Genomic DNA, 24,608 nt, shown 5'->3' with positions numbered 1-24,608 from the left:
AATCTTATACGCATTCGAGGCTTCTAGAGGAAGAGCATAACAAATTTTACTAAATCACTGAAGTGACAAGTTTCTTAAAATGGCTACTGATCTTATATACATACCAGGTGCATGCTCTCGTGCGCGGCTTAGCAAACCTGAAAGATACAGAACAAAACAAAAAATTATACGATCCTCTCACTCATCCAATCACAAGAGTGACTATCTTTATCGCAATCGACTGATTAGCTTTATGGTTTTTTAGGTACAATGCGCTAGATCCACTCGCCCCAACTTTTCTGATAGTAAAACTAGAAGATAATTACTTTCGGATACCGACGTCGCTGAGTGTGTTCATGATGAAGGAACCGCCACCGGGTTCCACCGAAGAAAAGAAGGCTCAACCAGCAAAAGAAGATGGCATTCATTCAACAAAGACAAATCAGACAGAAGAAAAAATAAAGGACGATTCAAGTAGCAACGATTCCTTCGAAGATCTCGACGACGCCCCCTTGGACTTCCGAAAGAGAGAACAGGAGCAAGAACAGGAGAAAAATAAATCTGTGAAACCAATACTCCCTAAGAAGAAAGTACACACGTGCGAGATCTGTTACGCGACTTTCGATCGTAAAAGTAAACATACACGGCACATGTTCAAGCACAGTAACTCGAGACCTCATAAGTGTCCTATTTGCGCGAAAGGATTCAAAACCACAGCTCATCTAAGCAGGCACATGGAGGTTCACGATGAACCGGTAAACCTACATGCATGTAGTCTGTGTGACTTCAAAGCACGCACCAAGCCTTATCTGAAAATCCATTATATTAGAAAGCACACAGAAGACTACAACTATAAATGTGAACAATGTGGAAAGATGTTTAAAGTACAATCAGATTATACTACACATGTGAAAGATCATGATACAGAGTCTTGCGTATGTGATATCTGTGGCTCGTCTTATCCCAGCAAAAGCTCGCTGTACTTCCATAAACATTACAAACACAAGACGAAGGTGAAGAAGTTCCCCTGTCAGACATGTAAGAAGAAGTTCAAGACGCAGAAAAATTTAGATAACCATATGGAGCTGCACAAGATTAAATACGTTTGTGAACAATGCGGGATGGAATTTAAGACAAAATATGGCCTCACCAAGCATCTGAGGACTCATTCCGGGGAGAAGTCTTATTTGTGCGCGATTTGTGGGAAAACTTTTGGATGTCTTAGCTCACAGAAGATTCATCTGTTGACGCACGTTGGCGAAAGGCCTTACGTATGCGATATTTGCGGTCAGAGTTTCACCCAGAGGTCACCCATGATGTTGCATCGCAGAAAGCACCCTGGGGTCCACCCACCACCTCCTCCAATTAAAATAACAAACCTGCTACATGGTGTACAAGACAAAATAATCGTGAACAAGAGTAGCAAGTAATTGCAAGACGAACGGACAACGTGTGACGAGACACTTTTGTATATTTCCATTTTACATGTAACGTCAGTACGTGAAAAGCATGTGATCGAGGGCATCGATTTCTCGAATATTTATTGATTAATTGATTTGGAGACTGTTACGGTGAAGCTTCCTTTGACCCATTCTGTGAAGTAATTAAGTGTTCCATTGAGTCACTGAATTTCTGTGAGATTCGAATTACAAGTACGCGACCGATGTGGCTGCATTATACTCACCAGGCTACGTAATACGTAAGTCTTTTACTTGTTTTGAAAAAATGAGTTTTGGTTGAATGTGATAGATACTTGCAGTTATTACATGAGGTAGTTAAGTTTAAATTATTCTTTTAATACTAATGTTTTATTTAAAATACCATTTCTGTGTCCTATAGTCAGTTTCTTCCCTGTTCTTTTTTTAATCTTTCGTAATACGACCATTGTATTACCGTAATTTGTAATACTAATATTAAATTGTTCCTATCGATACATTTTCATTGAATAATAAAAAACTGCAGGCGAATTGTTAATTATTAATTTTAAAGATCTTGAATGTTAATTCAAGCGAAGTGAAACTTTATGAAATCTTTTATATTTATAAAAGTTTGTTTAGTTGAAAAGATATTCATTTCGCTTGGAAGATACGTATTATATATTTGTGGAAATACACATTTGTGTTGATTAGTTAAAGAAGTTGGTTTTCATAAAAATTTCGATCGCGATGTTTAATGCTGGTTGTCTTCGATTCGTTCAACAGGCTAATGTAAGTACTCTGTACAGCGTAGATGTACATTTAATGTAACATAAGAAATGAAAATCATTCTCTGACATAAAACCCTTTCTAGTTGGATATCGTATTAAGATTTAACAGAAATTCAGACTTTGTAAATCAACAAAATATTACACGAAAATGTCTTTTATATATATAAATGAATATGATAGTAATACAAGGAATGTAATATAGATACAGATATTCTTACGAGAGAAATTTATATCTCATGTAAATTTGAAAAAAAAGAGGCGAAAATATATAAGTATATAAGATCATGTAAAATACCTTAGTTCTCATGGACTGTATTACTGATATACTGTACAGAAGAATAATTTTTTCAATCAAAAATAATCCTTATTGTTAGTGTTTAACATATTACTAATCTAGTGTACTTTTTTTAGTGGAGAAGAGACACCATTTTCGTATACAACAATGTGCGGTCTTCTTCATTCTTTTTTCCACATTTTTAGATGATTATTTTTGATATTCGATACTCATGTATAAAATATTGAATTTAATATTATCGTATATGTGAAATAAAACTGAACCAACGTAATTAATTATAAGAAGAATCTTTTCATATGTAACGAGCATAGTTTAATTTTTTATTTAGTTTCCTTTCAGTATTATACACGAATATAATGTACATACTTGAAACACTTTTCAGCAACTACATAAGGCGTCCCTCGGAAGAAGGAAACACGCGTTTATTTCTATCTTAACGAATCTGCTAGGATAATAAATACATTGTCGATCATAAGAATCAGGAATATGTACCGATATTTAATGCAAATCGAATATCTTTTATCTCTTTTATTTTCCATCTATTTCATTAATTCGTTACTCATGTTACTTCATTCGTATCATATATATACATATGTCGTATAAAAAACAAAATTTGTTAGAGTCTTTCAGCGAATATAACGAATAGTCCTCGTACACATGGTCGGCAACGTAAAAACTTTATACGTCCTCCACGAAATAAATATATAGCAAAATCAAACCTCCAATTAATGCAACTTTGTTTTTCGCTTTTAGGTCGACACAGCGTGATCCGCTTGAGCAAACGTATCTTGTAGTGCAAAACGTCGACAAATACTTCCTCCTTCCCATGGAGCACAAAAACACATCGGCACAGAAACACGAAGAAGAGTGCATTACAGGAGATATCACTATCAAGTTTGAGGAACAAGACATACCCGAAGATACGACTGAACAACAGGTAATCGAATCGCCTGAACGAAAAAATCCTCAAATTGACGAAACTGCTCAGGTACATACGAATCTACCTGTTCGGACGCCTGTACAATTTTCTCAGTGGTTGAATCGATGTTCCAATGGTTCTGAAAGTATGGCGAGCAACGAGAAAACGTTTACTTGCGACTGCTGTTCGAAGATCTTCAGGAAGAAGTACGCATTGCAGAGGCATTTAGAGACTCATAGTAACGCACGGATGGAATGTTCGGTGTGCCATCGACTCCTAAAGACTAAGAAGACGCTGAAGCTTCATATGATGCTGCACGAAGATACCGGTAAAATATTCGAGTGCTCGGAATGCGGCTTTATGACAAAACAAAAGCAAAGTATGACTCGTCATCAGATCAGGATGCACTCGAAGATCGCCGATTACAAATGTCAACTTTGCCCAAAGACGTTTAAATTTAACGGTGATCTTAAAAGACATCATGAAGCGAAACACGTGGTCGACCCATGTTATTGCGAGATTTGTGGAAAAACGTATCGAAATAGTCATTTTCTTCGAAAGCACCGGCGTATATCCAAGACACATAGAAACGCTTACAGTCGTATATGTTACGGGGCAATTAGGGGTAATCAGAACATAGAGTGTGCGACCTCGCAAAACAAGGGTAAAGTGAAGCGAGTATTCAATTGCTCCAAGTGCAAATGGCGATTCAGCAGCTGGAGGTTACTAAATAAGCACATGCAACGACATCTCCTCATCTTTAACTGTGACATTTGTGGAGCCGTGTTTAAGTATAAGGCTTCGTTTTTGAAGCATCAAGAATCGCACAAACAATCTGAACAGTTTTAAATCGTGCAATGGAAAATAATTTGTTTCTTTTGTGTGTGATTACTGAGGTTTGTTATTTTATCTTTCATTCTTTGCTTTTCTTTTTTTGATACTATAGAATAATATTATTTTTCAAGTAATTAAATTTATGTATAAATAATATATCAATTAGAATATTATGTTTGATTGGGAGCGTGTAGGGGACCGATACGCTAAAGCGATACAAAAAGTCCTTTGGAGATTTGTTTGTTTCTACTACATTTTGAAGATCGCGAAGAAGGCCAAATGAAAAAGTTCGTTTTTTAAATTATTTATTCTGATAGCTGTAATTAGAGTGGCCAATGTTATATGTAAAAAAATTCTTTAAACATTATTTTTATAAAATAGATAACGTAAATAAATAAGTGAAAAAACGAAAACTTTTCTGCTTCTTCCTTTTTCTTTCCGTTTTTCTTCAAAATGAAGCAAATCTCTAAAGATTCTTTCTTTTTAACGTATTGGTCCCGAAATTTTGATATTTCAATTGGGTACACCCTGTATATCCACTTTCTTAGTACATAAATTTGCAATGTTGATATAATATTAAATTTAAATATTAATTTTTGTTACGCGCAGATATGTAAGTATTGTTTATATTCTTTGCGTGTAAACGGAAGAGGATGTTCATATTAGTTTCAAATACATATGCGTTGATAGACTGTAAGTATAAAATAAACGAATATCGTTTCTCTTAAAACGCATATTGTTTTTATTTATTTTCTCGTGTCGTTAAAAAATTTAACAAAATAAAGGCAGATATTTTAATGTTGTGATAATTTGTGAAATTCGGGAGTGTAAAAAGTAAGTATTATAATTTAAAGTAACTTTCTATATTGTAATTTCACACGTTGCATATTTTCTAGGTCAACGCGTTGATTAAAAAGTGCCAATAATGTTTCAAAAGTATCTAAAACCGAATAACGTGTTTCGTTGAAAACGAAAATACATGTAGGTATGACAGATACCAAAATTATATTGTACATTAGCGAATAAGAGAAAAAAGATTAAACTCTCTAACAGCCTTTTTTCTTTTTAAGAATACAAGACGAAGACTATTCTTTCTTGTAGGTGAGTCTTTCATCAATCACTGTGACAATCTTCTTGTTAATGGTCTTTTCAGTCTGTAAATTTCACTTTCTGTAGTAGCAACAAATAGATCGAATGTCTAATTAATAGAAGCTTTTCTGCAATTGATTAAGTTCCAGTCTCTTTCCTCAGAAAATCGAGCTACAACAAATACCTGTGTTGGAATTTAATTAATCGCATGCCATCTTTAAATATTTACTATACCGTATACATATTTTGCTACATTACACGAGATGATTATAAACTATGTTTGATACAAGTGTTACTGCTTTTATGTTTATAAAATCTATGTTTCATCTGAATCATTATTCGTATAATTTAAATCATTGCGTTATGAAAACAATTTATTCCCTGTAATTATGTCCATTGGAATACATATACATATTGCGTTTCTAATGATATCTTTTCAGAGTTTTAATTTACAAATCTTTCAGCTAAAAATAATTTCTATTCTAGGTACACATTATGCATGAGCGATATCATCGAACAGACAAATGATAAAAATTCCGGAGAAAGATGAATTATTCCTTCTCTGTATAATTACAAAAATTACAATTATACGGTGAAGATCATTGGATTTCATTCTCCCATATACGTCGATATTTGCAGTAAAATTTTCGTCTGCACTGGTGGTAGAATTTATCTTTTACACACTTAAGTGTTGGGCTATGTGTTTGCATACAAGAGAAAAAGACCTTCGGTCTATTTCATTACTAACGCCATTGCTAAGCAATAATCAAGAATAAATATGTAGATCATTGCATGATGAATGGAAAGTATATGCTGACATGGTTAAAAAAATATGATTGTTTTGTTTTTCTTTAGTAAAACATAAAGGATTTATGCATCTCACTAAATATTCATTAGATATTGGGTATAAGGTTTATTGGTTTACTAGTGTTGTTAATATTTAAAGATTTTATTTAGAAGATTTAATAAAATTCAGATTCTCCGATCATGCTTTTGTAATTAATAAATATATCTGCGATTATACTTATTGCATACGATAACTTATACATACATAAGTATTTTGAAAAGCAAATACTGCAAGAATTCATTTCAACGCATTTGATAATATGTACAATTATTTTCAATATCTAATAGATGCAAAAAACAAATAATTTCATGTGAAAATATAAATGTGCATCAAAGAAATATCATCAACTTTCGCTAATACGGAGTACAAGAAGAAAAAATAAATGCTCCATAAATTTCTTCGTCAAAGAGTAAGAATAATTTTTACTGACTCGTTTCATTCATGTTTTAGGAAATCAACGCAGCACTTAACCCCGAAGAACAAAGCCATCGCTCCTAAACAACCGACAGACCAATTAAGAGCTTCTCGCAAACCATCGAGCATTCTTCAAAGAAGAATCGCGTTTCGAGCTTCGAAGAACTGCAAACGCAGAAGCAACGGGCGTTTGAACAACTCTTCTAGTTGCGCAGAAACAAAGAGTATTTCAACCAATAACACAAACTCCAAACATAGGAAAATAAACGACGACGAAACGACTTCGTCGAAAAATCCTATGAAGAAAAAAAGGTTATCTCTAAATTTCAATAATTGTTCGAATCAGTTACAAAATAACGAGAAACAAAGTACGCAACAAGAAGATCTATATAAGAAACTCAACGACGGTACTTATACCTGTGATATCTGCCAAACGACCTTCGAACAGAAGAGCAAGATCCTCCGTCATATTACCAGCAAGCACAGCTTCCACCGACCCTTCAAATGTTCAACTTGCAACAAAACCTTCAAGTACAAATGTGACTTGAAAGCTCATCGTCTAATCCATCAAGACGTCGATTCCAGTTTATTACATTGCTGCGACAAATGTGATTATCGTACGAAGACGAAGAACAACCTCAAGTCCCATTACATTAGAAGGCACACGGACGATTATAAATTCGCGTGTGAACACTGTGGGAAGCGTTTCAAAATGGAATGGGACTTGAAATTTCACATTGGAACTCACAGCAATTCGCAGCACATGTGTGACATCTGTGGAAAATTTTACACGAGCAACTATTCTTTGTATAAGCATAGGAAAGTAGCTCATTTGAACGAATATAAGTTCCAATGTAACGTTTGTAATAAAAGGCTCTTAACACAGGAGAACTTAGACAATCATATGCAACAACACAGTAGAACGTACGAGTGTAAAGACTGTGGAAAGGTATTTGCATCAAAAAGGTATCTAGCGACTCATATGACTACACATACAGGCGTGAAACCGTATACTTGTCATATTTGCAAGAAAAACTTTAGAACATCGCATATGAGAAATACGCATCTTTTAACGCATTCCACGGAAAGGCCACATATCTGTGATCTTTGTGGACAGTCCTTTAAGAGGAGATATTATATGATAGAGCATAGAAGGAAACATCCTGATGCTCATTTGTCTTCGCCTCCTGTGCCTCTTGGGAAAAAGAAAAGCGTTACCGACACTGTGACTGAATGCCAAGCGGAGATTTCGCTGTAACATAATAATACATATAGTATTTTAAAAATCGTGATTAAACTGCGATTTTTTGAATTATTATGCATTTATGAGAAAAGACCATTCAGATTAGTTACATTATTTAAATTCAAGCAACTTGAAAGACACGAAAATCCAGAAATTACATATAATAAATAAAAATATATAAAACATTAAAAATATTAATTTTAATATTCAACAAAAATGAAACGAAACATATCTCTGCTTGGATCCAATCTTTTTCACTTGTATCTATAAAACTATGAATTTCTATAAATATCCATGGTCTACTGATAATACTTATTTACACTTTCGTACTTATCTGTGAATGCTTTGACAGCATTTCTTTTTCGAAAAATATTTTGTGCCATTTTAATTTATATTATGAAGCATCTGTGTGAATCGATCTGAGATCGAAGCGTAAAGCGCAATATGAATGAAGAGAGAGGGAGAGAGAGAGAGAGATTACGATGAAGTATAATAGTATATAACATCGTATTTTACGATATAAATAAAATAATTAGCATTAAGTACGTAAAACATTATAAAACAGCTTGTATATACAGGATGAAGTTCATAAAACGAGTGAGTATTTTCTTGGAAATACCAAAAGTTTGATAATATTTTTAATATTTTTGAAAACATACTCATCATGACTTGAACACTTTATCCTGTAAATATATGTCATTATTTTCATATTTATTTATCTCCGTGTGTTTGACACATTCTTCGCGTCTCTCCGCAATTTTTAAATTTTGTACGTTCGTCATACGCGAGTTCGTACGTTTTAGAATCGAATACGAAGATATCAATAAAATCAATGTAACCCCCCAAAAAAACAGAATAGTGCGGAATAAAAAAAAAATCACTCCCAATCTTGCAAACCTCATATACCATACATTTCTATTCAGACAAAATCACATAGAAATCTGTAAAGACGACTTAGATCAGCAGTAAGTAATGCCTATGTACCAAAATGGCAAATAAAATCTTTCGAAAGTAATCATTCCTTTTCAATTGTGTTTTAGGGACCGATCTTGTGGAAAACTCCTCACCACGGATTCTTCCGGTCGATTCATCGTTGGGGAGGACTCTGTACCCATGCAATTATGGCAGCACGTCGATCCCGATGGTAAATTACACTACTCGTTGGTGCCTGTGTTGGACGACAAGAAAATGTTAGAACTTTCGAAAGAAATTACCGAAGAAAATCCCAACGTCTCCCTAACATGTGTAAAAATGGAGACCGATGAAGAAGAGAATAACGTGAAAACCTACGTCGGCAGTTTGGTGCACTTATACAACTTTTACACGTGTGACAAGTGCAATATGAACTTCCCTATGGAAAGTATGTTAAACAGGCACAAGATGTCCAACAAGCTGAACTCGTGGCTTCGTAGAAAACGACTGAACTCTAGACATCGATCGAAGATATCTTCGGGAAAACAGATTAAGCCAGTGCAATCGCAGAAACCAAGGAAGAAAAGAAGGTACGGTTGCACATCCTGTGAGTTTATCTGTAGCGAAAGGTCCATGTTAAACGTTCATATTAGAAAGAAACACAAGTCTATAGTCAAAAAAGATTTTAAAATCTTGTGCATCATTTGTAACAGAAAATGTGGTACTCGGTCTAATTTGAAGAAACACATGGAGGAACACAGAGACCGGAAGACGACTTACTTTACGTGCAATAGTTGCAACTTCTTGTGTAAAAGAAGCAGCACTCTGATTTCTCATATAACGCTGAATCATCAGCCGCTTAATAGCGAGGAAATCCCAAAGAAGAGATGCAACGATAAACCTTCAGAAAAGGAAGAATCTAGAGGAACCTGTTTAAAGGAGCAAGATAAGGACAATTCGACCGTCTCAAGCACTGCGTTCGAGTTCGAATGCAAGAATGAACCTTCAGTGGCCACTCGCGCGAGCAAGAAACAAAGTAAAAAGTCTGTCGAGGAACAATGCAATCTGTGTGACTTTAAATGTGCAAAGAAAAGTACGTTATACTCGCATAAGCGGCAGCATAAGATGGAAATCAGCGAAGAGTACTCGTGTAACGAATGTTCATTTAAGACTTATAAAAAGTCATCTTTATATTCACATATAAAAAGGAAGCATAAGGTACCAAAATCGTGCACGTCCGATGGTCAACCGCAATTATTTTATTGCACTCAATGTGACTATAAGAATAAGAATAAATACGAACTAAAAGTACACGTGGCCAGGAAGCATACGGATGATTTTAAATTTTCTTGCGAGACTTGTGGAAAGAAATTCAAAGTAAAAGGCGATTTAACGAATCACATACGTTTCAGTCATAAAGAACAACCGGTTATCTGTGATGTTTGCGGGAAAACGTGCCTAAACAGCAACTCGTTGTACGTACACCAAAAATTTGCTCATTATAAAGCAAAATACGAGTGTCAAGTATGTAAAAGGAGAATGGTCACTCAGGAAAATTTGAACGAGCATATGATCCGACAGCACGAAAAGAGGGAGAACGTGGTTTGCGAAGAATGTGGCAAGACGTTCTCCAGAAACAGTAGGCTAAAGGTACACATGAGGATCCACACAGGCGACAAACCGTACACTTGTACCATATGCAATAAATCGTTTGCACGTAGAACAGCGTTGAAGCAACATTTGTTAATTCACACCGGCATCAGGCCATACGTTTGCGATATTTGCGGCAAAGCATTCACGCAGAAGCCTGGATTGATCAGTCATAGAAAATCTCATCCTGGATCGCATCCTCCGCTTCCAAGAGTGTTGATCGACCATATATTAAACGATGTGATGAATAATTGAGACTGTTAATTGTATAAACAATTGAAGTGGGTCGTTTAAGGGCGAAGTCTGGATTGAGAACTGTTTTACAGCGAACAGTCTCGTGCAATTAACGCTTTATGGTTTATGTTATTATTAGAGATTATACCTTTGCGATCTTTCACGTTGAATTGGATTTGACATTTTATTTTATTGGATATTTTTCATTTCTAAGAGAGAAGTAGCAGAAAGTGTGTTTTTCGCTTCTTTTCGATCATAGAGTTAATATTTATCTAAAGAGAAAATGGTACAGGTATTTATATAATGGCGTAAAATATATAAAGATTTTTCTATTAAAGTTTAAAGTAAAATTTTTCTATTAAAAAAATAAAAATTAACATTGCCAAAAAATTTTCTCAAACTAAAGATTTCATCTCTTGTACCATTTTATCCTCGTGTAAAACATTCTGTTTTGTTACAATTCAATCTAATAGAAGCACAGTAGAACATTCCTTATGGAAACACCCGTTATCCTCCACGTTATCTCTCAACTGTATTATTAAAAAATTGATCGGTTTGATCGAACACCTTTGTCCCCCAATTAGTTCGTACAGCGCAAATTCTATTGTATTTCAACAACAGTACATGTTACTTTTTATAAAAGCATAAAATAAATTAAATTTATTTTAAATGCGACGCAAAACAGTGGACCGCAAAGAGTCGAAGAACAATGTCAAAAGTTAAGTTACTCGTAAGATATAACGTGTATACGATAACCTATCGTCTATGTCATTTTTATAATTTGCTAGCGTTATTATGACACGCTATAGAGATTTAAAATTTCCAGAAAGAGAATCTCTATGAAATCAACTGTTTTTGTATGCAGAGCATACAATTCACCTTCTCTTGCGTTTGTAGTACGTACTGCGTTGCATCCTCATTTTTGAAAGCTATATGTTTGGAATATTGGAATTATCTCCACTCCTATTTAAAATATCGAAACATTTAAAAACGGATTTCCAAACGATTGTTTAAATTTTTGTTTAAATTCTAATCATACGCATTAAATTATTTGTAAAAAAATACTATTTTATATTAAAATTGTTATTGGGCAATTTCGTTCATTTGTAACACTCCGAATATATATATATATACACCTTGCATATCTATAAAATACATCATACTGCAAGATCTTTCTTATATATATATAATATATCCGACATTGAATCGAGTCTCTCATAGTGTTATATTCAACAATGATATTCATTAATCTTCATTACAGTTCCATTACAGCGAAATGTTTATTATCCGTCCAATGAAGTTCTTCTATTTTCGCTTGACTAATTTCCTGTAATTTAACGATAATTACACAGCAATTGAACAATTTGTCTGCAATTGTAAGTCTGGCACGTTTCTTCTTCCTTCGTTTGTGAGAACTTTATCTTAAATTCATGTATGTGGACAAGTATAATTTCCAGTTATTTAACCGCAATGACAAAAATCCCCACATGTTCTTGCGTGTTGAAGTTTCACTTGTAGTAATGTAAAAAGCAGGCGAATATTTCCGAGTTGTCGACAAAATAATTCGTTTGTCAAGTACCTAACTGACTGTTCTGTAATTTTCAGGATTCTGAATGGGGATGGACGTTTTATATACGGCAAGGAATCAATTCCGATGCAAGCGTGGCAAGTAGTCGACGTTGAAGGTTGCCTATACTATGCCTTCCTTCCAGCAAATCCATCAAAACTCTCAGAATGTGAAAAAACAGTCGCAAAACCGACAGACGATACCCTAAAGAACAATGATGACGCGGAAGAAATTTATATGATTCCAGCTGATGACGAGGCAAGCGACAATCTATCCCCTGTTAAAATAAAAAAGGAAGATATGGACGATATTTCATCGATGAACGAAGATCACTATGACGACACCAATGTCTATGCTTGCGAAGAGTGTAACATTTGTTTTCCCGTCATGCAAATGCTAAAACGACACAGAAACGCTGTTCACGAGCAAGCCCAGCGCTACAAGTGCAAAGTCTGTTTCAAAATATGTCGCAGTCTGGTCGCCTTCAAGATGCATATCGCTTTAGAGCACAAAACTGAGGAGGAAGAAGCGAAGGATGTCGAAAATCTGACGTATGCCTGCAACTTCTGCAACTACGAAAGCACAAACAAATCTACGCTTCATTCTCACATTAGTAGAAAACATTCGGCTAAACGTATAGGTAGAAGGCGAAATAGCTATAGGTACTCCGCAGAACCTGAAGAGTACTCTTGCGACGTATGCGAATTTAAATGCCAGAATAGACGTAGATTAAAGGAACATTTAGAACGTAAGCACGCGTCAGAATATAAATACGATTGCGAATATTGTGGCAAAAAGTTCAAGGTCAAAGGTGACATGAGGTTACACGTACGTTTTAAACACAAAGAAGGACCCATAGTTTGCGATGTGTGTGGAAAAACGTGCTCGAATAGTAACTCTCTATATGTGCACCAGAAGTGGGCACATTTCAAACCAAAGTACGAGTGTGAAATTTGCAAAAGACGTATGGTCACTCAGGAGAATCTCGATCAACACATTTTGTTGCAACACGAGAGACGAGAGAGTTTCGTGTGTGAAGAATGTGGAAAATCGTTCACAGAGAATCATCGATTAAAACAACACATGATGACGCATACCGGGGACAGACCTTACGATTGCCACATATGTGGTAAAGCTTTTGCGCGTCGCACAGCTTACAGGCAACACTTGCTTATTCATACGGGCAAACGACCATATATCTGTGATATTTGCGGTAAAACGTTCACGCAGAAGCCTGGCCTGATTTGTCACCGAAAATCACATCCTGGAGTTCATCCTCCATTGCCAGTAGTACATATAGAACATATTCTTAGCGACTTTATGAAGAAAGAATGATTTTATCGTGGGAATAGACGCGTGTGTCATGCACATTTAATAATGAACGTTATAACGTTATAAAACATGGAAGTTTATCTTCTTAATCCAGCTATTTTTAAACTTACTACATACTTGATATTTCTTTGGAATAATCCAATTCGTTCCTCGTTCAAAGTTTAACATTACTTTCAGTGATTGAGTAATTTCTAAAGCTTGCAGATATCAAGCTCCCTTACTTAGTGGTTTACCAATTAATAATATTAGCGAGTGATTTATGATTTCTAATTTCAACTTCGTGTTAGAGTTTTTCCCATTTTCCCAATATTCCTAACATTCAAACCCGATTGAAATGGAAACTCTGAATTCAATTGAAATGGAGACCAGATTGAGGCATTAAAAATTCGACGATTGTAGCAGAATCATATGGATTGAAAAAATGACTTTCTCGCAGAAGGATGTGAAGCAGTATGAATAGATGAACTGGAAGAATGATATACATATCTGGATTAAGAAAAAGATTCTCGTATTCATTATACCAGAAGATTTTATATTAGTTAATTTAATTTACTTCAATTTGTTGAATCAATTCTAAGATTAGTATAAAGTGAAAATCGATCTTCCTCGATTAGTTATTAACACGCTGTGTCATTAATTGTATTACATTCTTATTAATCGAGATGAAAAATTACGAAGGGGAAATCTTAAATTCTTAATTCCCGGTTAATTTTTCACTTAATTTCACGTAACCTCAATTATATAATTTTTATAATTATGATTTTATTATAATCCGAACGTGAACGTCGATGTTTGTATTTTAATATTTTCAAACATTTATTTTCCCATGCTTTCATTCATTTTCGTGTACATACTCCATCCATGAAAAAAAAATGTATAATTTTATACGATTCGTTTCTATCAGATTATATGATTATCGTAGAAACGAATCATTTGGGGGAATGAATAGCAAGATCCATTGTGAAATATATTGTATACAAGATGAAATTATAAAAATTTATTTTGAACTCAATCTCGTGAAAAATATATATTTTTCTTGACTATCGTCCGAAGTTCTCCATAATTGTCTATCATTACCTAAAATAAAATGACATAATTTGCAATGCGATCGAATAATTATTTTTGTAATATAATTATTACGATATATATCGATAACTAATTTTTATTTTATTTGATTTACTTAAATAGAAAATAGATTCTATTTTCTTTCTTTAAATGAAATTATCTTTCACACAGTGAACAGTGCGTGATTTCTATTGTATGCAAATGTAAATGAACGTTGATTTACGTTGTTGGAGTTTTGGAAAATGTGAAACGATTGGCATGCCATTTTATCTCAGGTGAAATGAATTAAATTGCAGATAAGTATTGTATAAAATTTATTACAAATATTAAACAATTTAACGTTGATTTAATTAAAGTTCATAAAATAGTTATAGGTAACTATATAAATAAGTTTCAAGGTATGATGCTTTGACCAATGAGCTAATTTTAAATTTAATCGTACTTACGATTTTATGTTTCAGGAAATTCAGTACAACTATTTCGGGAAGCGGCAAGTTCATCTCTAACAATTAATCAATAATTGTGCATCCTTGAAGTGCCATAAAGAGAAACGATTGCCTCTATTATGGATTTTTGCCACTTGATTACACCATTAATAATATAGTTAAAAATACATTGCATAATATCTTTGAAACATCTTCAACATGCGTTCAAACTATAATTTTCTTGAAATTTTCCTAACATCCTTCGTTCTATTGATACAAAAATTGAATATCTCACAATGAATACAACGTTCAATAATAAATTCAATTTCTTTATATCAATGAAAATTTATTAGACATCTTTCCATTTGTTGGTTGAATTGCAATTTATATTCTTCGTGTTTACTATTTTATAAATCCTAAATGACGTTTCAAGAATTACAATGAAATTGAAAAGTGTAATTATATCTCACAAATTATTGTCAGCCATTTATAATCAACTATTTGTACCATTTTCCTGCTACATCGAATAAAAACATGAATCATCGTTATCGTTATCCCCAAACAATAGAATAAATACCTACCACTGCTAATTTTACTATTTTCACATCAAACTCGTCGTGACTATTAACTTCGACTGTAAGTAATCATCGTCAGTAAATACCATCCTTGTAGAACTCTAATAAACTTTAGCCATTTTTCCTGTTTTAGGGACGGACTATCCCAATCAAATTCCATCTGCGTTTCAAAATTATCTACACCCGCCAGAGGAACCAAACAAGAAACAAACTCATCTCAAGAAGAGGACTCTAAGATCTTACCAGCCTGTGATATCTGTCAAAAACAATTCAAAAAGAAGTACTTATTAAAAAGGCACAAACTTACTCACGAAAATCGAAAGAAGAAGGACGTATTCTCAAAAGACGATTCTTTCATGGAACTAGTATCTCAAAAACAGGAAGCTTTATCATGCACAATCTGCGACTTCCGCTGCAACAAAAGATCCACAATGATTGCTCACTTAGTACAGAATCACGAAGATTCAGGCGATAATAGATCAACCAGTAATAGGAAATTCGCCTGCATTATTTGTGGTCTTATCTGTTCTCGAAAGGAAACTTTGAGATCTCACTTTGTACGAAAACACACACAGCTTTATGAGTTCTCCTGTGAGCAATGCGGCAAGGAATTCAAGATCAAAGGTGATTTAACGACACACATGAGACTGAATCACAAAGAACCTCCTGTGATATGCGACGTTTGTGGCAAAACTTGTAAAAACAGTCACAGTCTGTATACTCATCAGAAACACGCTCACTATAAAGCGAAATACGAGTGCCCGGTGTGTCACAAGAGATTGGTGACCAAAGAGAACTTAGATCAGCACGTGTTGACTCAGCACGAAAAGAAAGAGAAGTCTGTCTGCGAAGAATGTGGGAAAACATTCTTTGAAAATCACGATTTCAGGAAACACATGAGGATACACACTGGGGATAAACCGTATAGCTGTTCTGTTTGTGCCAGAGCGTTTACTACTCATAGCAGTTTGAGTCAGCATTTACTGTTGCACACAGGAGAAAGGATTTATGTCTGCGACGTGTGTGGAAAATCGTTTGCTCAGAAGGCTGGTCTTATATGTCATAGGAAGATCCATTCTGGATCATTGCCTCCTCTTCCTGTCATGCATATCGATCACATCCTAAAAGACTTCATGAAGAAATGAAGAAAACTGTGTATTAGATTTAACGAAGATTTTATGGGCTTCATTATTTCACCGGGAATTACGTCGAAGATTGACATCTTGAAGAAGTTGGTGAAGAAGCGAAGAAACCTGTGTTATCCGGAAGCTGTGTTTTAGATTTAACCAAGATTTTATAATTTTACTTTTCTTCTTCTTTTATTGAGAATTGCACTTATTTCGAAGAAATGTCTCGAAAACTGATCTTGTTTTGTCAGCGAATAAGATTTAAGAGATTTACCACTGTTCAACGGTTTGATAATTTCTTACGAATGTTCTTTACTGAAAGTTGTATATCGAAGTTTGTGGAAAATTGTATGTATCGCACGATTTTTAACGTAGATCATATTGAAAAGAAAAAATGCCTAGCTTTAAGTTTTTAAGGCGATCTCGACTTTTTATGGAATTCAATCGTGTTTCTAATAGAGGATCTTATTACTCGACTGCGAAGTTTTACGCAAATTTATATTTTTACGCACACTTAATTTATATTTCGACGAACTAGAAGAAAAATAGAACTTAAACAGAATTTTGTTCTACCTATTAAATATTACAACAAATACTCTATCTCGGATATTTTATGTATTATTATTGTACATACTTTTTTTCTATAATATTACCCATAAGTGCATAAAAATCCGCTATAACTACTATATAAAACGCTCAAGATTTTTATTGTATTTTCTTACGTATTCTGCAACGTATCTCCACGTACCCGAAATAAAGTAAATATAATTTCCCCACTGACGACACGTATCGATTGTCGATTAATCCTCTCATGCTCTGCTTTACTCTGATCTCACTCTCTAACATTCTTCACGACTAATCTCCTAGGCCAAACTGCAAAAACCTCTTTTTTTAAGTTTAATTATCTCTTTTACAAGCGATCTAACCCAAACCTTTTATCAACGTTTTAAAAGTAACAAACGCGTGATGAACCTTTTAATCCGCGGGAAATTTGGCATACACTGCCATAAACGATAAGAATGAATGAACGAAACGCTTTTCAAAAGCTTGCAGTCCAACAAGCGACCGAGGTAGCCCGTTAATAACGCCACTGATGGATGATGTTTCAGGTACGAGCTCGACCACCTCAACTCGCGCGGTATCTTTATCTACGACAAGGAATCGGTCGTAATGAAAAAATGGCAAATCCTGGAGTTCGACGGGAAGCCGTACTACGCGTTTGTACCTGAAGACGACACGCCACTAGCTGACGAAGATATTCCCGAACAGATAGACGAGATAGGTCACGAGAATGAAAAACAGGACCTCGTCAAAGTCGAATGTCTTTACAACGAAGATGAACTACAGTACGATTCGACGGACGAAAAATTATACGAGGATGAAGATCTTTTAAACAGAAGTACAGAGCAGAGGGAAGAAGAAGATGTGAAACCGATAATCCTAAACGGCACGATTGACGAAGAGAACGATAAAACGATTGGAGATATTTATCAGGTTAAAGTTCAGGGTAGTATGGTCACTATAGAGAAGCTGACATCCGGTGATATTGGGGCGAAGGAAGTGGTGGAGTATCAAGAAGTGGAACACGAGGAGCAAGAGGAGCAAGAGGTACAAGAAGTGTATAATGATCAAGAGCAGTTGGAACAAATAGATCAAGTAGATCCGGATGATCCAGATCAGATAGAACAGGTGGAATACTTGGAGGAAGAGATCTTGGAGATGCCAAATAATCATGTGACACCAACGAAGACGCGTAGGAAAATTTCCAGAAGTCCGGGCAGTGCACTGAAATGCAAACTTTGCTCGGAGATGTTCAGCTCGGCTATTTCGTTCAGGAAACATGTGGCATGGACGCACAAGAAGAAGGTGTGCATACAGGAAGATGGTGCGTATATCTGCGCGGTTTGCGATTACAGGACTCTTAAAAAGAGTCTTTTCGCGGCTCACTTGGAAAGGAAGCACGAAACTTGGTCCAGGAAACGACCCAATAACATGTTATTCCCTTGCGCTGCCTGTGGCTTCGTGTGCAGATCGAAGCACTCGTTGCAATCGCACTTTATTAGAAAACACACCGATCGGTACGAGCATCAGTGCAAGTTTTGCCCAAAGAAGTTCAAAGTGAAAGGCGACCTGACCAACCACATACGGTTCCATCATAAAGAAAAACCGATTAACTGTCCCGTGTGTGGAAAACTATGTCAGAATACTGGCTCTCTTTACGTACACCAGAAATGGGCACATTTTAAACCTAAGTACGAGTGTCATATATGCAAACGACGCATGGTCACACAGGAAAATCTCGACCAGCATCTGCTAACGCAGCACGAGAAAAGGGAGAAGATAGTATGCGCTGAATGCGGAAAAACGTTCACCAAAAAAGATTCTTTTAAAAGGCACATGGCAGTGCACACAGGGTGCAAGCCACATTCCTGTCTAATCTGCAATAAACCATTCGCGAGGAGGTCTCAGCTGCGTCAACATTTGCTCATCCACACTGGGAAGAGGCCTTTCGTCTGCGACATTTGCGGAAAAGCGTTCACGCAGAAGCCTGGTCTGATCTGTCATAGGAAAACTCATCCTGGACCTCATCCTCCTTTACCTGTGATGCCAATTGCGGATATCGTGAAAGAGTTCACCGAAGGTTACGTACAGGAGATAAGCGCACGCGAAAACGAGGAGAGGATCGAGGAGGAAGCGTAGAATTGTTCCAAATTTGTTGATCTTTCGATTTAAGCAAGCGTTTCCTTTGATACTTAATAAACAAACGTTTCGGTCGCTAGGAAGATGGTGCGATTCTGTTGAATTTCGCATATCGAGACAAATATTGCATAAGAGAATTTTGGTTTTAAATGATGAAATATTAGACAAATCCGATCGTAGACGGTCTTGGAATGTACGACGAAGTTTTCATTTCTGCTCGTCGTTGAAGGATAAATTGCAAGTACGTTAATTAATTGCACATTTTCTAGCGAATATTCGTTATATTATCGATAAACTAGCGTTGGTGATTCTGTAGTAATACTCGTGTTTCTACGAATCATATCGCGTTTCTTTGAAACCTAGAAAAATATTAGTATATTTCAAATATTAAGATAATCTTAATGCAGGATATCTGTGATTCTTGATTTCCTTGTAATTCTTTGATATTCATACTACAATTTAAAATTATGATTTTTTGGCAGAGTAATTATTACAATAAACATTGTCTATAACTACTCTTCTTATTCGTGGATTATAAAATTTGTAAATTTTCGAATATGATTATCGATAACTAACCCTGTATCATAATCGTTACTTCAGCGATTTATGAAAACGTAAAGATTTGTCAAACACTTTCATTCCCATATATTATTAACCTTTCGTTGCGCCCTATCCTGTTCTTTATTAACACCGTGGTACTTTTGGGTACATATTCCTCATCCCGAAATTTTTTTCATCTCCTTGATTTTTAAAAATTCAAAGTTGACGAATAGTCGAAACGGACAGATTTTTTTATACAATATATAATTTTTTATATAAATTTTATATAATAGCAATTTGAACACTGTCGAGACATTCGAACGAAAGTGAAATATTGTTTGCATCTAAAAGGACTGAAAGGGGGGTTAATATTATTAATGAAAAAATCAGTACAGAGTTATTTGTATAAGTTGTACAAAATTGTAATCATTGTTTACGATCAACTGTATGCTTCAACAACGAGTAAGAGCAATATTTTCTCACCCTGATTGTTCGACCCGATTGGTCGAAACAACTGCAAGGTGCGAATGATGGAATGCCAGAATACTTTGTACGCCACCGAGATTGAAAGATTAAAGACACTAGATCGATTAATAATTATTTTTAGACGTATCGCGTGTAACTATAAGTATAGAGATGTAAGATGTATAATATAATAACAGTCTTGTAAATTGAAAATTTACGTGAACGAAAATGAAACGAGAAACGAAAGAGTATAAGATTCCTTTCTAAGTTTTCCTTTCAGTTTATTAAAAAGTCTAGAAGTCAGTCTTAATCGGCTTCTAATCATCAATATCATACTATATTTTAACTTAATTTTTAGTTGAACGGATATTTAATTGATTCAATTATTTGAGAAAAATTATAACTCGTATTATTATTATTTGCATAAATATGCAATAACAAAATAAACGTTTCTTGAGCTGGGTGTAAGAGAAATCGCATACTAATTACGTAACATCCTTTAAAACGTTAAATTTCCAATTAGCGAGCAGATAAAATGGCGTTGCTTCGTCATTAACAATATCGAATAAAATTAAAAACTAACTACGCAAGAAGCGCTAGTTTCCTTTTGTTAATTATAATATGCTATGATTACGCAGAATTATAGCTTCCGTTATTTCAATACAGTGTGATAAATCGGTCAAATAAAAAAGGAAACTTGATCATGTTCTATCTCATCAAAAGCTTTTTTCTTACGCATCGTATTAAGAACGAAGATATTTCACAATTCCTCGATGAACATCCTCGTGTTGTTTTAATGTATATTATGAACCTTCGGTCGTCATTCACGCGAAATCGTTGATACGTTCGCGTTGTGATATGTCTTAATGACACTAATTCTATTCGCGAGAGCTAGTCCTCCTAAGAATAACTGTAATATAACGTAACATGGTAATATGCTCCGTTTCACTCTATATGTAAATGCAGTAACGTCCCTGCCCTCGCCGACCAGGTTGCTAGTAATTGTTCAAGGGACAAACGTAAAATCCGTGAGAGAAAGGAAGCTCGCGCGGTAGAAAGCACGTCTACGACGGCTATTTTTCTAAAAATCAATAGCTTAGTCTAATACTTAAGGATAGTTATGCGCTGTGTATAGCTTTGAGTTTGAAATAAATATTTTTACTGAACCTGATCTCTTCGACTATCCCCATAATAACGTTGGACGAGAAAAAAGAAATAAGCTTGGATGAAGAAAAACTGTTATATCGTTTGACGTCCTTATATCTAACAATTAACGATATTACGTAAAGTTTATAATATTGCGTTTTATACGTAAAATTTATCAAAGCAGAGAAGAAAGTAAAAATATGGTATTCAAGTATACAAGATAAGTATATCTGATGTATTAAACGATCGCGTTGAAACGGTGAAATAATTTATATTATTTTTATACGTTTCCAGGCTACGACTGTTCTGGATCGCATTAGAAGAGCGAGAAGGTATGACGAATACAGATACTAGAATTATCTTCTAAGATTTTTATTTTTATAAAGAATATTCACAGAAAATTACGTTTAGGTTTCAGCGATTACTAAATCAATAAAATATGGTTGCTAAATATATAACACGTTTGAAAATAATGTTTCAGTGAAAACAATATATTCCAAAAATAAATAAGTTTTCAGAACGTATACATTTCTTAATTTACTTGGAAGAAAATATAATTTCAGAATTTTTAACGATAAGTTTCTAGCCATACGATACCCTACGGTTCCCTAGACCAAAGATAACACGATCTGCTTCATTTTCTGTTTTAGAATTTTGGATCCTTTGAGCGAAGAATTCAAGACCGACTCGCAGGCTCACTTACCGTTAGAGCTCCCCGAGGTATACGAGAATTGGATCGACAAAGAAAACTTCGAGATCATGTCCGCTAGCCAAGAGGAAACCGCAATATCTCTTCAAAACAATCCCGGCCAACGATCCAAAAAGAAAACCTTGACTCGTCTAGAATGCGACCACTGTCGACGAAAGTTCTTGAAGAAGAGTAACTTGGCGGAGCATTTGAAGAAACACAAACACAAGTGTTCTGACTGTCCGAAGACTTTTAGACTTCGTCGATACCTAGCTTCTCACATAGAGAAGATCCATCGACGTCAAGTGTACGATTGCAGTGTTTGCGAATACAAAAGCAATAACAAGGGAACACTGAAGAATCACTACATTCGTCTACACACGACTAATTACAATTTCGCTTGCGACACTTGTGGCAAACAATTCAAGATAAAGAAAGCATTGAACCATCACGTGAAACAAAATCATAGCGACGCGCCACCAATAGTGTGCGACGTTTGTGGCCACTTCAGCAAGAATCTTCATGCTCTCAAGGCTCATATGAAGTACAGACACTATAAGCCTGAGTTTATCTGCAGAATCTGCAGAAGGGGGATGACGACTCAAGAGAATTTGGAGCAACACTTAACCTGGCACGAGACCAGGGAAAAGGTGCTCTGCCCCACGTGTGGAAAGAGATTTCGAGGTCGGGATTTGGACTCTCATATGCGAGTGCATACAGGAGTCAAGCCTTTTCCTTGTCCTGTTTGTGGAAAGACATTCAGAAGGCAGACTGCCCAAGAGCAGCATGTTCTCATTCATACAGGAAAGAGACCGTATGTTTGCGATATCTGTGGGCAGGCGTTTGCTCAGAAACCTGGGCTGATTTGCCATAGGAAGCGCCATCCTGGACCTCTGCCTCCATTGCCTGTCGTATCCATCAAGAATATCGTCACGGAGTTCACTAAGGAATATACTATGAAGAATACGATTATTAAAATTGAATAAATGGGTAATTCAAATGAGCGAGGTTGTAAGAGGTTTGGGATTGATGTAAAGAAAAGCTGTAAATAACTACGTTAAATCATTCAGGGTTAAACGATGAAATAATACGCAAAAAATGCGTACATCAGCATCGTTGGAATTATAGCAAGTCGGAAACACGCAATAAATCTCTATGATTTAAAGAAATTATAGCTTATCATAGTATCACAAATGCTCAATTTCTTTAAATTTCAGGAAATTATAGATCTAGGGTCCAGGTGCAATATTGCAATCCTTCCTCGCAAACAGTATTCGTACAAAAGCAGAATTTTACAAAGCAAGTTGAATAACAAAAAATCGTAAATGGATTGAATTTTACTGGTCCTTAATGAGTTAATAGGATAGCGAATGGATTATTGAAGAGTTCATCGATACGTCTGAAAAATCTATTTTTGTTTCGAAGAAATATATATAATTTGAATATTGTACCGGCGTACTTCACTCTTTTCATATATTTCATGTCGCTGATTGTTGGATGTTATCGAATAAGCGAGGAATTTTATTCGTTTTGTTTTACTTGTGTATAGAGCTTGAATTTACCTATTAATTCACGGTTTCTACGAATTTTTCACTATAAAACAGTGCATTTGTAATTTTACAAATTAAGCGTAACGTACAATTTTACGGCATTTTTTTATAAGAAACTTTAATATTGCTTTTTAAACTACCATTTTTGGATTGGCATTTTTGTACTAAAAACGAGTATTTGGGTTTTATAAATACTTTTAAGATTTTTAAACAATACAGTTGTTTCTATCGTTCCTTTATTGATGAAATATGAATTTTTATATTTTAAAAATGTTTTCTACGAATGTTGTTTGTATTTCTTACTGTATTCCAAACTTTTTAATAAAACTGTGGTTAAATAAAACTTGTTAATTATAAATATCATAGTATACTTCCCATAATATTATTTCATATTGAGAAAAATTTTAAGGAAAAAGTAAGTATGCAAAAATTTCCATTATAACAAATAAATATTTTTATCTTCGAACAACATATGATAGAAAGAAAACTGACGAATTTTCATCAAAAATATTTCGAAAATACTTTGCATTGAAATTCATATCGTGAGAAATCGATCGGTATGATGAAAATTACACATTAATTACGATTGAACTACCTACAAAATACCTATCTTAGTATACACAAAATATTCCATTGCTTCATATAAAGATCTCTGCTCCTACACAAAAATATTTCTAATCGAAACTTCGTGAAACGTTCATCTGCTAAATATGTTTCAAGTAAGTAAGCTCTCTATATAGCAGCATTGTCAAAACCACCCTGTAGATACCAAAACCTAACAACTTTACTTCAATCTGTTTTAGTTC

The 24,608-nt window shown here is 34.9% G+C and overlaps 8 protein-coding genes across 9 annotated transcripts in view; all 8 read left to right on the top strand.

The window, feature by feature from the left end:
- LOC100647332 (zinc finger protein ZFP2) overlaps positions 1–3,307 on the top strand; it is a 36,321-nt gene extending 33,014 nt beyond the window's left edge. Inside the window, exon 5 of the mRNA XM_020862752.2 lies at positions 245–3,307. Within this exon, the coding sequence (XP_020718411.1) occupies positions 245–1,409 (1,165 nt within the window). The 3' untranslated portion in view covers positions 1,410–3,307. The remainder of the gene's footprint in view (positions 1–244) is intronic.
- Positions 1,542–4,969, top strand: LOC125384845 (zinc finger protein 782-like). The gene is made up of 2 exons (XM_048404869.1): positions 1,542–1,678; positions 3,234–4,969. Exon 2 carries the CDS (start codon positions 3,307–3,309, stop codon positions 4,246–4,248), a length of 942 nt encoding a protein of 313 aa, XP_048260826.1. The 5' UTR covers positions 1,542–1,678; positions 3,234–3,306; the 3' UTR covers positions 4,249–4,969.
- On the top strand, positions 4,181–11,987 carry LOC125384842 (zinc finger protein 567-like). Of its 2 annotated transcripts, none has more exons than XM_048404848.1 (2): positions 4,181–4,295; positions 8,867–11,987. In XM_048404848.1, exon 2 carries the CDS (start codon positions 8,940–8,942, stop codon positions 10,641–10,643), a length of 1,704 nt encoding a protein of 567 aa, XP_048260805.1. In that variant the 5' UTR covers positions 4,181–4,295; positions 8,867–8,939; the 3' UTR covers positions 10,644–11,987. The 2 variants fall into 2 exon arrangements, with proteins under 2 accessions (XP_048260805.1, XP_048260804.1); XM_048404847.1 differs by lacking the exon at positions 4,181–4,295 and adding an exon at positions 8,520–8,791.
- On the top strand, positions 5,316–7,852 carry LOC125384846 (gastrula zinc finger protein XlCGF8.2DB-like). The gene is made up of 2 exons (XM_048404870.1): positions 5,316–5,334; positions 6,620–7,852. The coding sequence occupies exon 2, from the start codon at positions 6,882–6,884 to the stop codon at positions 7,839–7,841; it is 960 nt and encodes a 319-aa protein (XP_048260827.1). The 5' UTR covers positions 5,316–5,334; positions 6,620–6,881; the 3' UTR covers positions 7,842–7,852.
- Positions 11,988–12,276: 289 nt separating the features above from the next.
- On the top strand, positions 12,277–13,524 carry LOC125385026 (zinc finger protein 62-like). Its single transcript, XM_048405512.1, has one exon. The coding sequence runs from the start codon at positions 12,277–12,279 to the stop codon at positions 13,522–13,524; it is 1,248 nt and encodes a 415-aa protein (XP_048261469.1).
- Positions 13,525–16,017: 2,493 nt separating this feature from the next.
- Positions 16,018–16,731, top strand: LOC125385025 (zinc finger protein OZF-like). The gene has a single exon (XM_048405511.1). It carries the CDS (start codon positions 16,018–16,020, stop codon positions 16,729–16,731), a length of 714 nt encoding a protein of 237 aa, XP_048261468.1.
- A 3-nt stretch (positions 16,732–16,734) lies between these two features.
- LOC125384843 (zinc finger protein 502-like) lies at positions 16,735–21,584 on the top strand. The gene is made up of 2 exons (XM_048404864.1): positions 16,735–17,471; positions 17,823–21,584. Exon 2 carries the CDS (start codon positions 17,884–17,886, stop codon positions 19,411–19,413), a length of 1,530 nt encoding a protein of 509 aa, XP_048260821.1. The 5' UTR covers positions 16,735–17,471; positions 17,823–17,883; the 3' UTR covers positions 19,414–21,584.
- Positions 21,585–21,728: 144 nt separating this feature from the next.
- Positions 21,729–24,145, top strand: LOC110119223 (gastrula zinc finger protein XlCGF7.1). The gene is made up of 2 exons (XM_020862758.2): positions 21,729–21,896; positions 22,215–24,145. Exon 2 carries the CDS (start codon positions 22,324–22,326, stop codon positions 23,236–23,238), a length of 915 nt encoding a protein of 304 aa, XP_020718417.1. The 5' UTR covers positions 21,729–21,896; positions 22,215–22,323; the 3' UTR covers positions 23,239–24,145.
- The last annotated feature ends 463 nt before the right edge of the window (positions 24,146–24,608 follow it).

The sequence above is a fragment of the Bombus terrestris genome, chromosome 4, assembly GCF_910591885.1.
Source record: "Bombus terrestris chromosome 4, iyBomTerr1.2, whole genome shotgun sequence".
Taxonomy (NCBI): Eukaryota; Metazoa; Arthropoda; class Insecta; order Hymenoptera; family Apidae; genus Bombus; species Bombus terrestris.
Note: the sequence above shows the minus strand (reverse complement) of the source record. Positions and strands in the feature narration are given on the sequence as shown.

What these genes read in the sequence shown, in the direction of transcription:
- LOC110119223 (XM_020862758.2), top strand. Translation starts at nt 22,324, where the DNA reads ATGTCCGCTAGCCAAGAGGAAACCGCAATATCTCTTCAAAACAATCCC.
- LOC125384843 (XM_048404864.1), top strand. Translation starts at nt 17,884, where the DNA reads ATGAAAAAATGGCAAATCCTGGAGTTCGACGGGAAGCCGTACTACGCG.
- LOC125385026 (XM_048405512.1), top strand. Translation starts at nt 12,277, where the DNA reads ATGCAAGCGTGGCAAGTAGTCGACGTTGAAGGTTGCCTATACTATGCC.
- LOC125384842 (XM_048404847.1), top strand. Translation starts at nt 8,520, where the DNA reads ATGTCATTATTTTCATATTTATTTATCTCCGTGTGTTTGACACATTCT. An exon ending in AAAGACGACTTAGATCAGCA is followed by an intron (nt 8,792 to 8,866) that starts GTAAGTAATGCC and finishes ATTGTGTTTTAG; the next exon opens with GGACCGATCTTGTGGAAAAC.
- LOC125385025 (XM_048405511.1), top strand. Translation starts at nt 16,018, where the DNA reads ATGATTGCTCACTTAGTACAGAATCACGAAGATTCAGGCGATAATAGA.
- LOC125384846 (XM_048404870.1), top strand. Translation starts at nt 6,882, where the DNA reads ATGAAGAAAAAAAGGTTATCTCTAAATTTCAATAATTGTTCGAATCAG.
- LOC125384845 (XM_048404869.1), top strand. Translation starts at nt 3,307, where the DNA reads ATGGAGCACAAAAACACATCGGCACAGAAACACGAAGAAGAGTGCATT.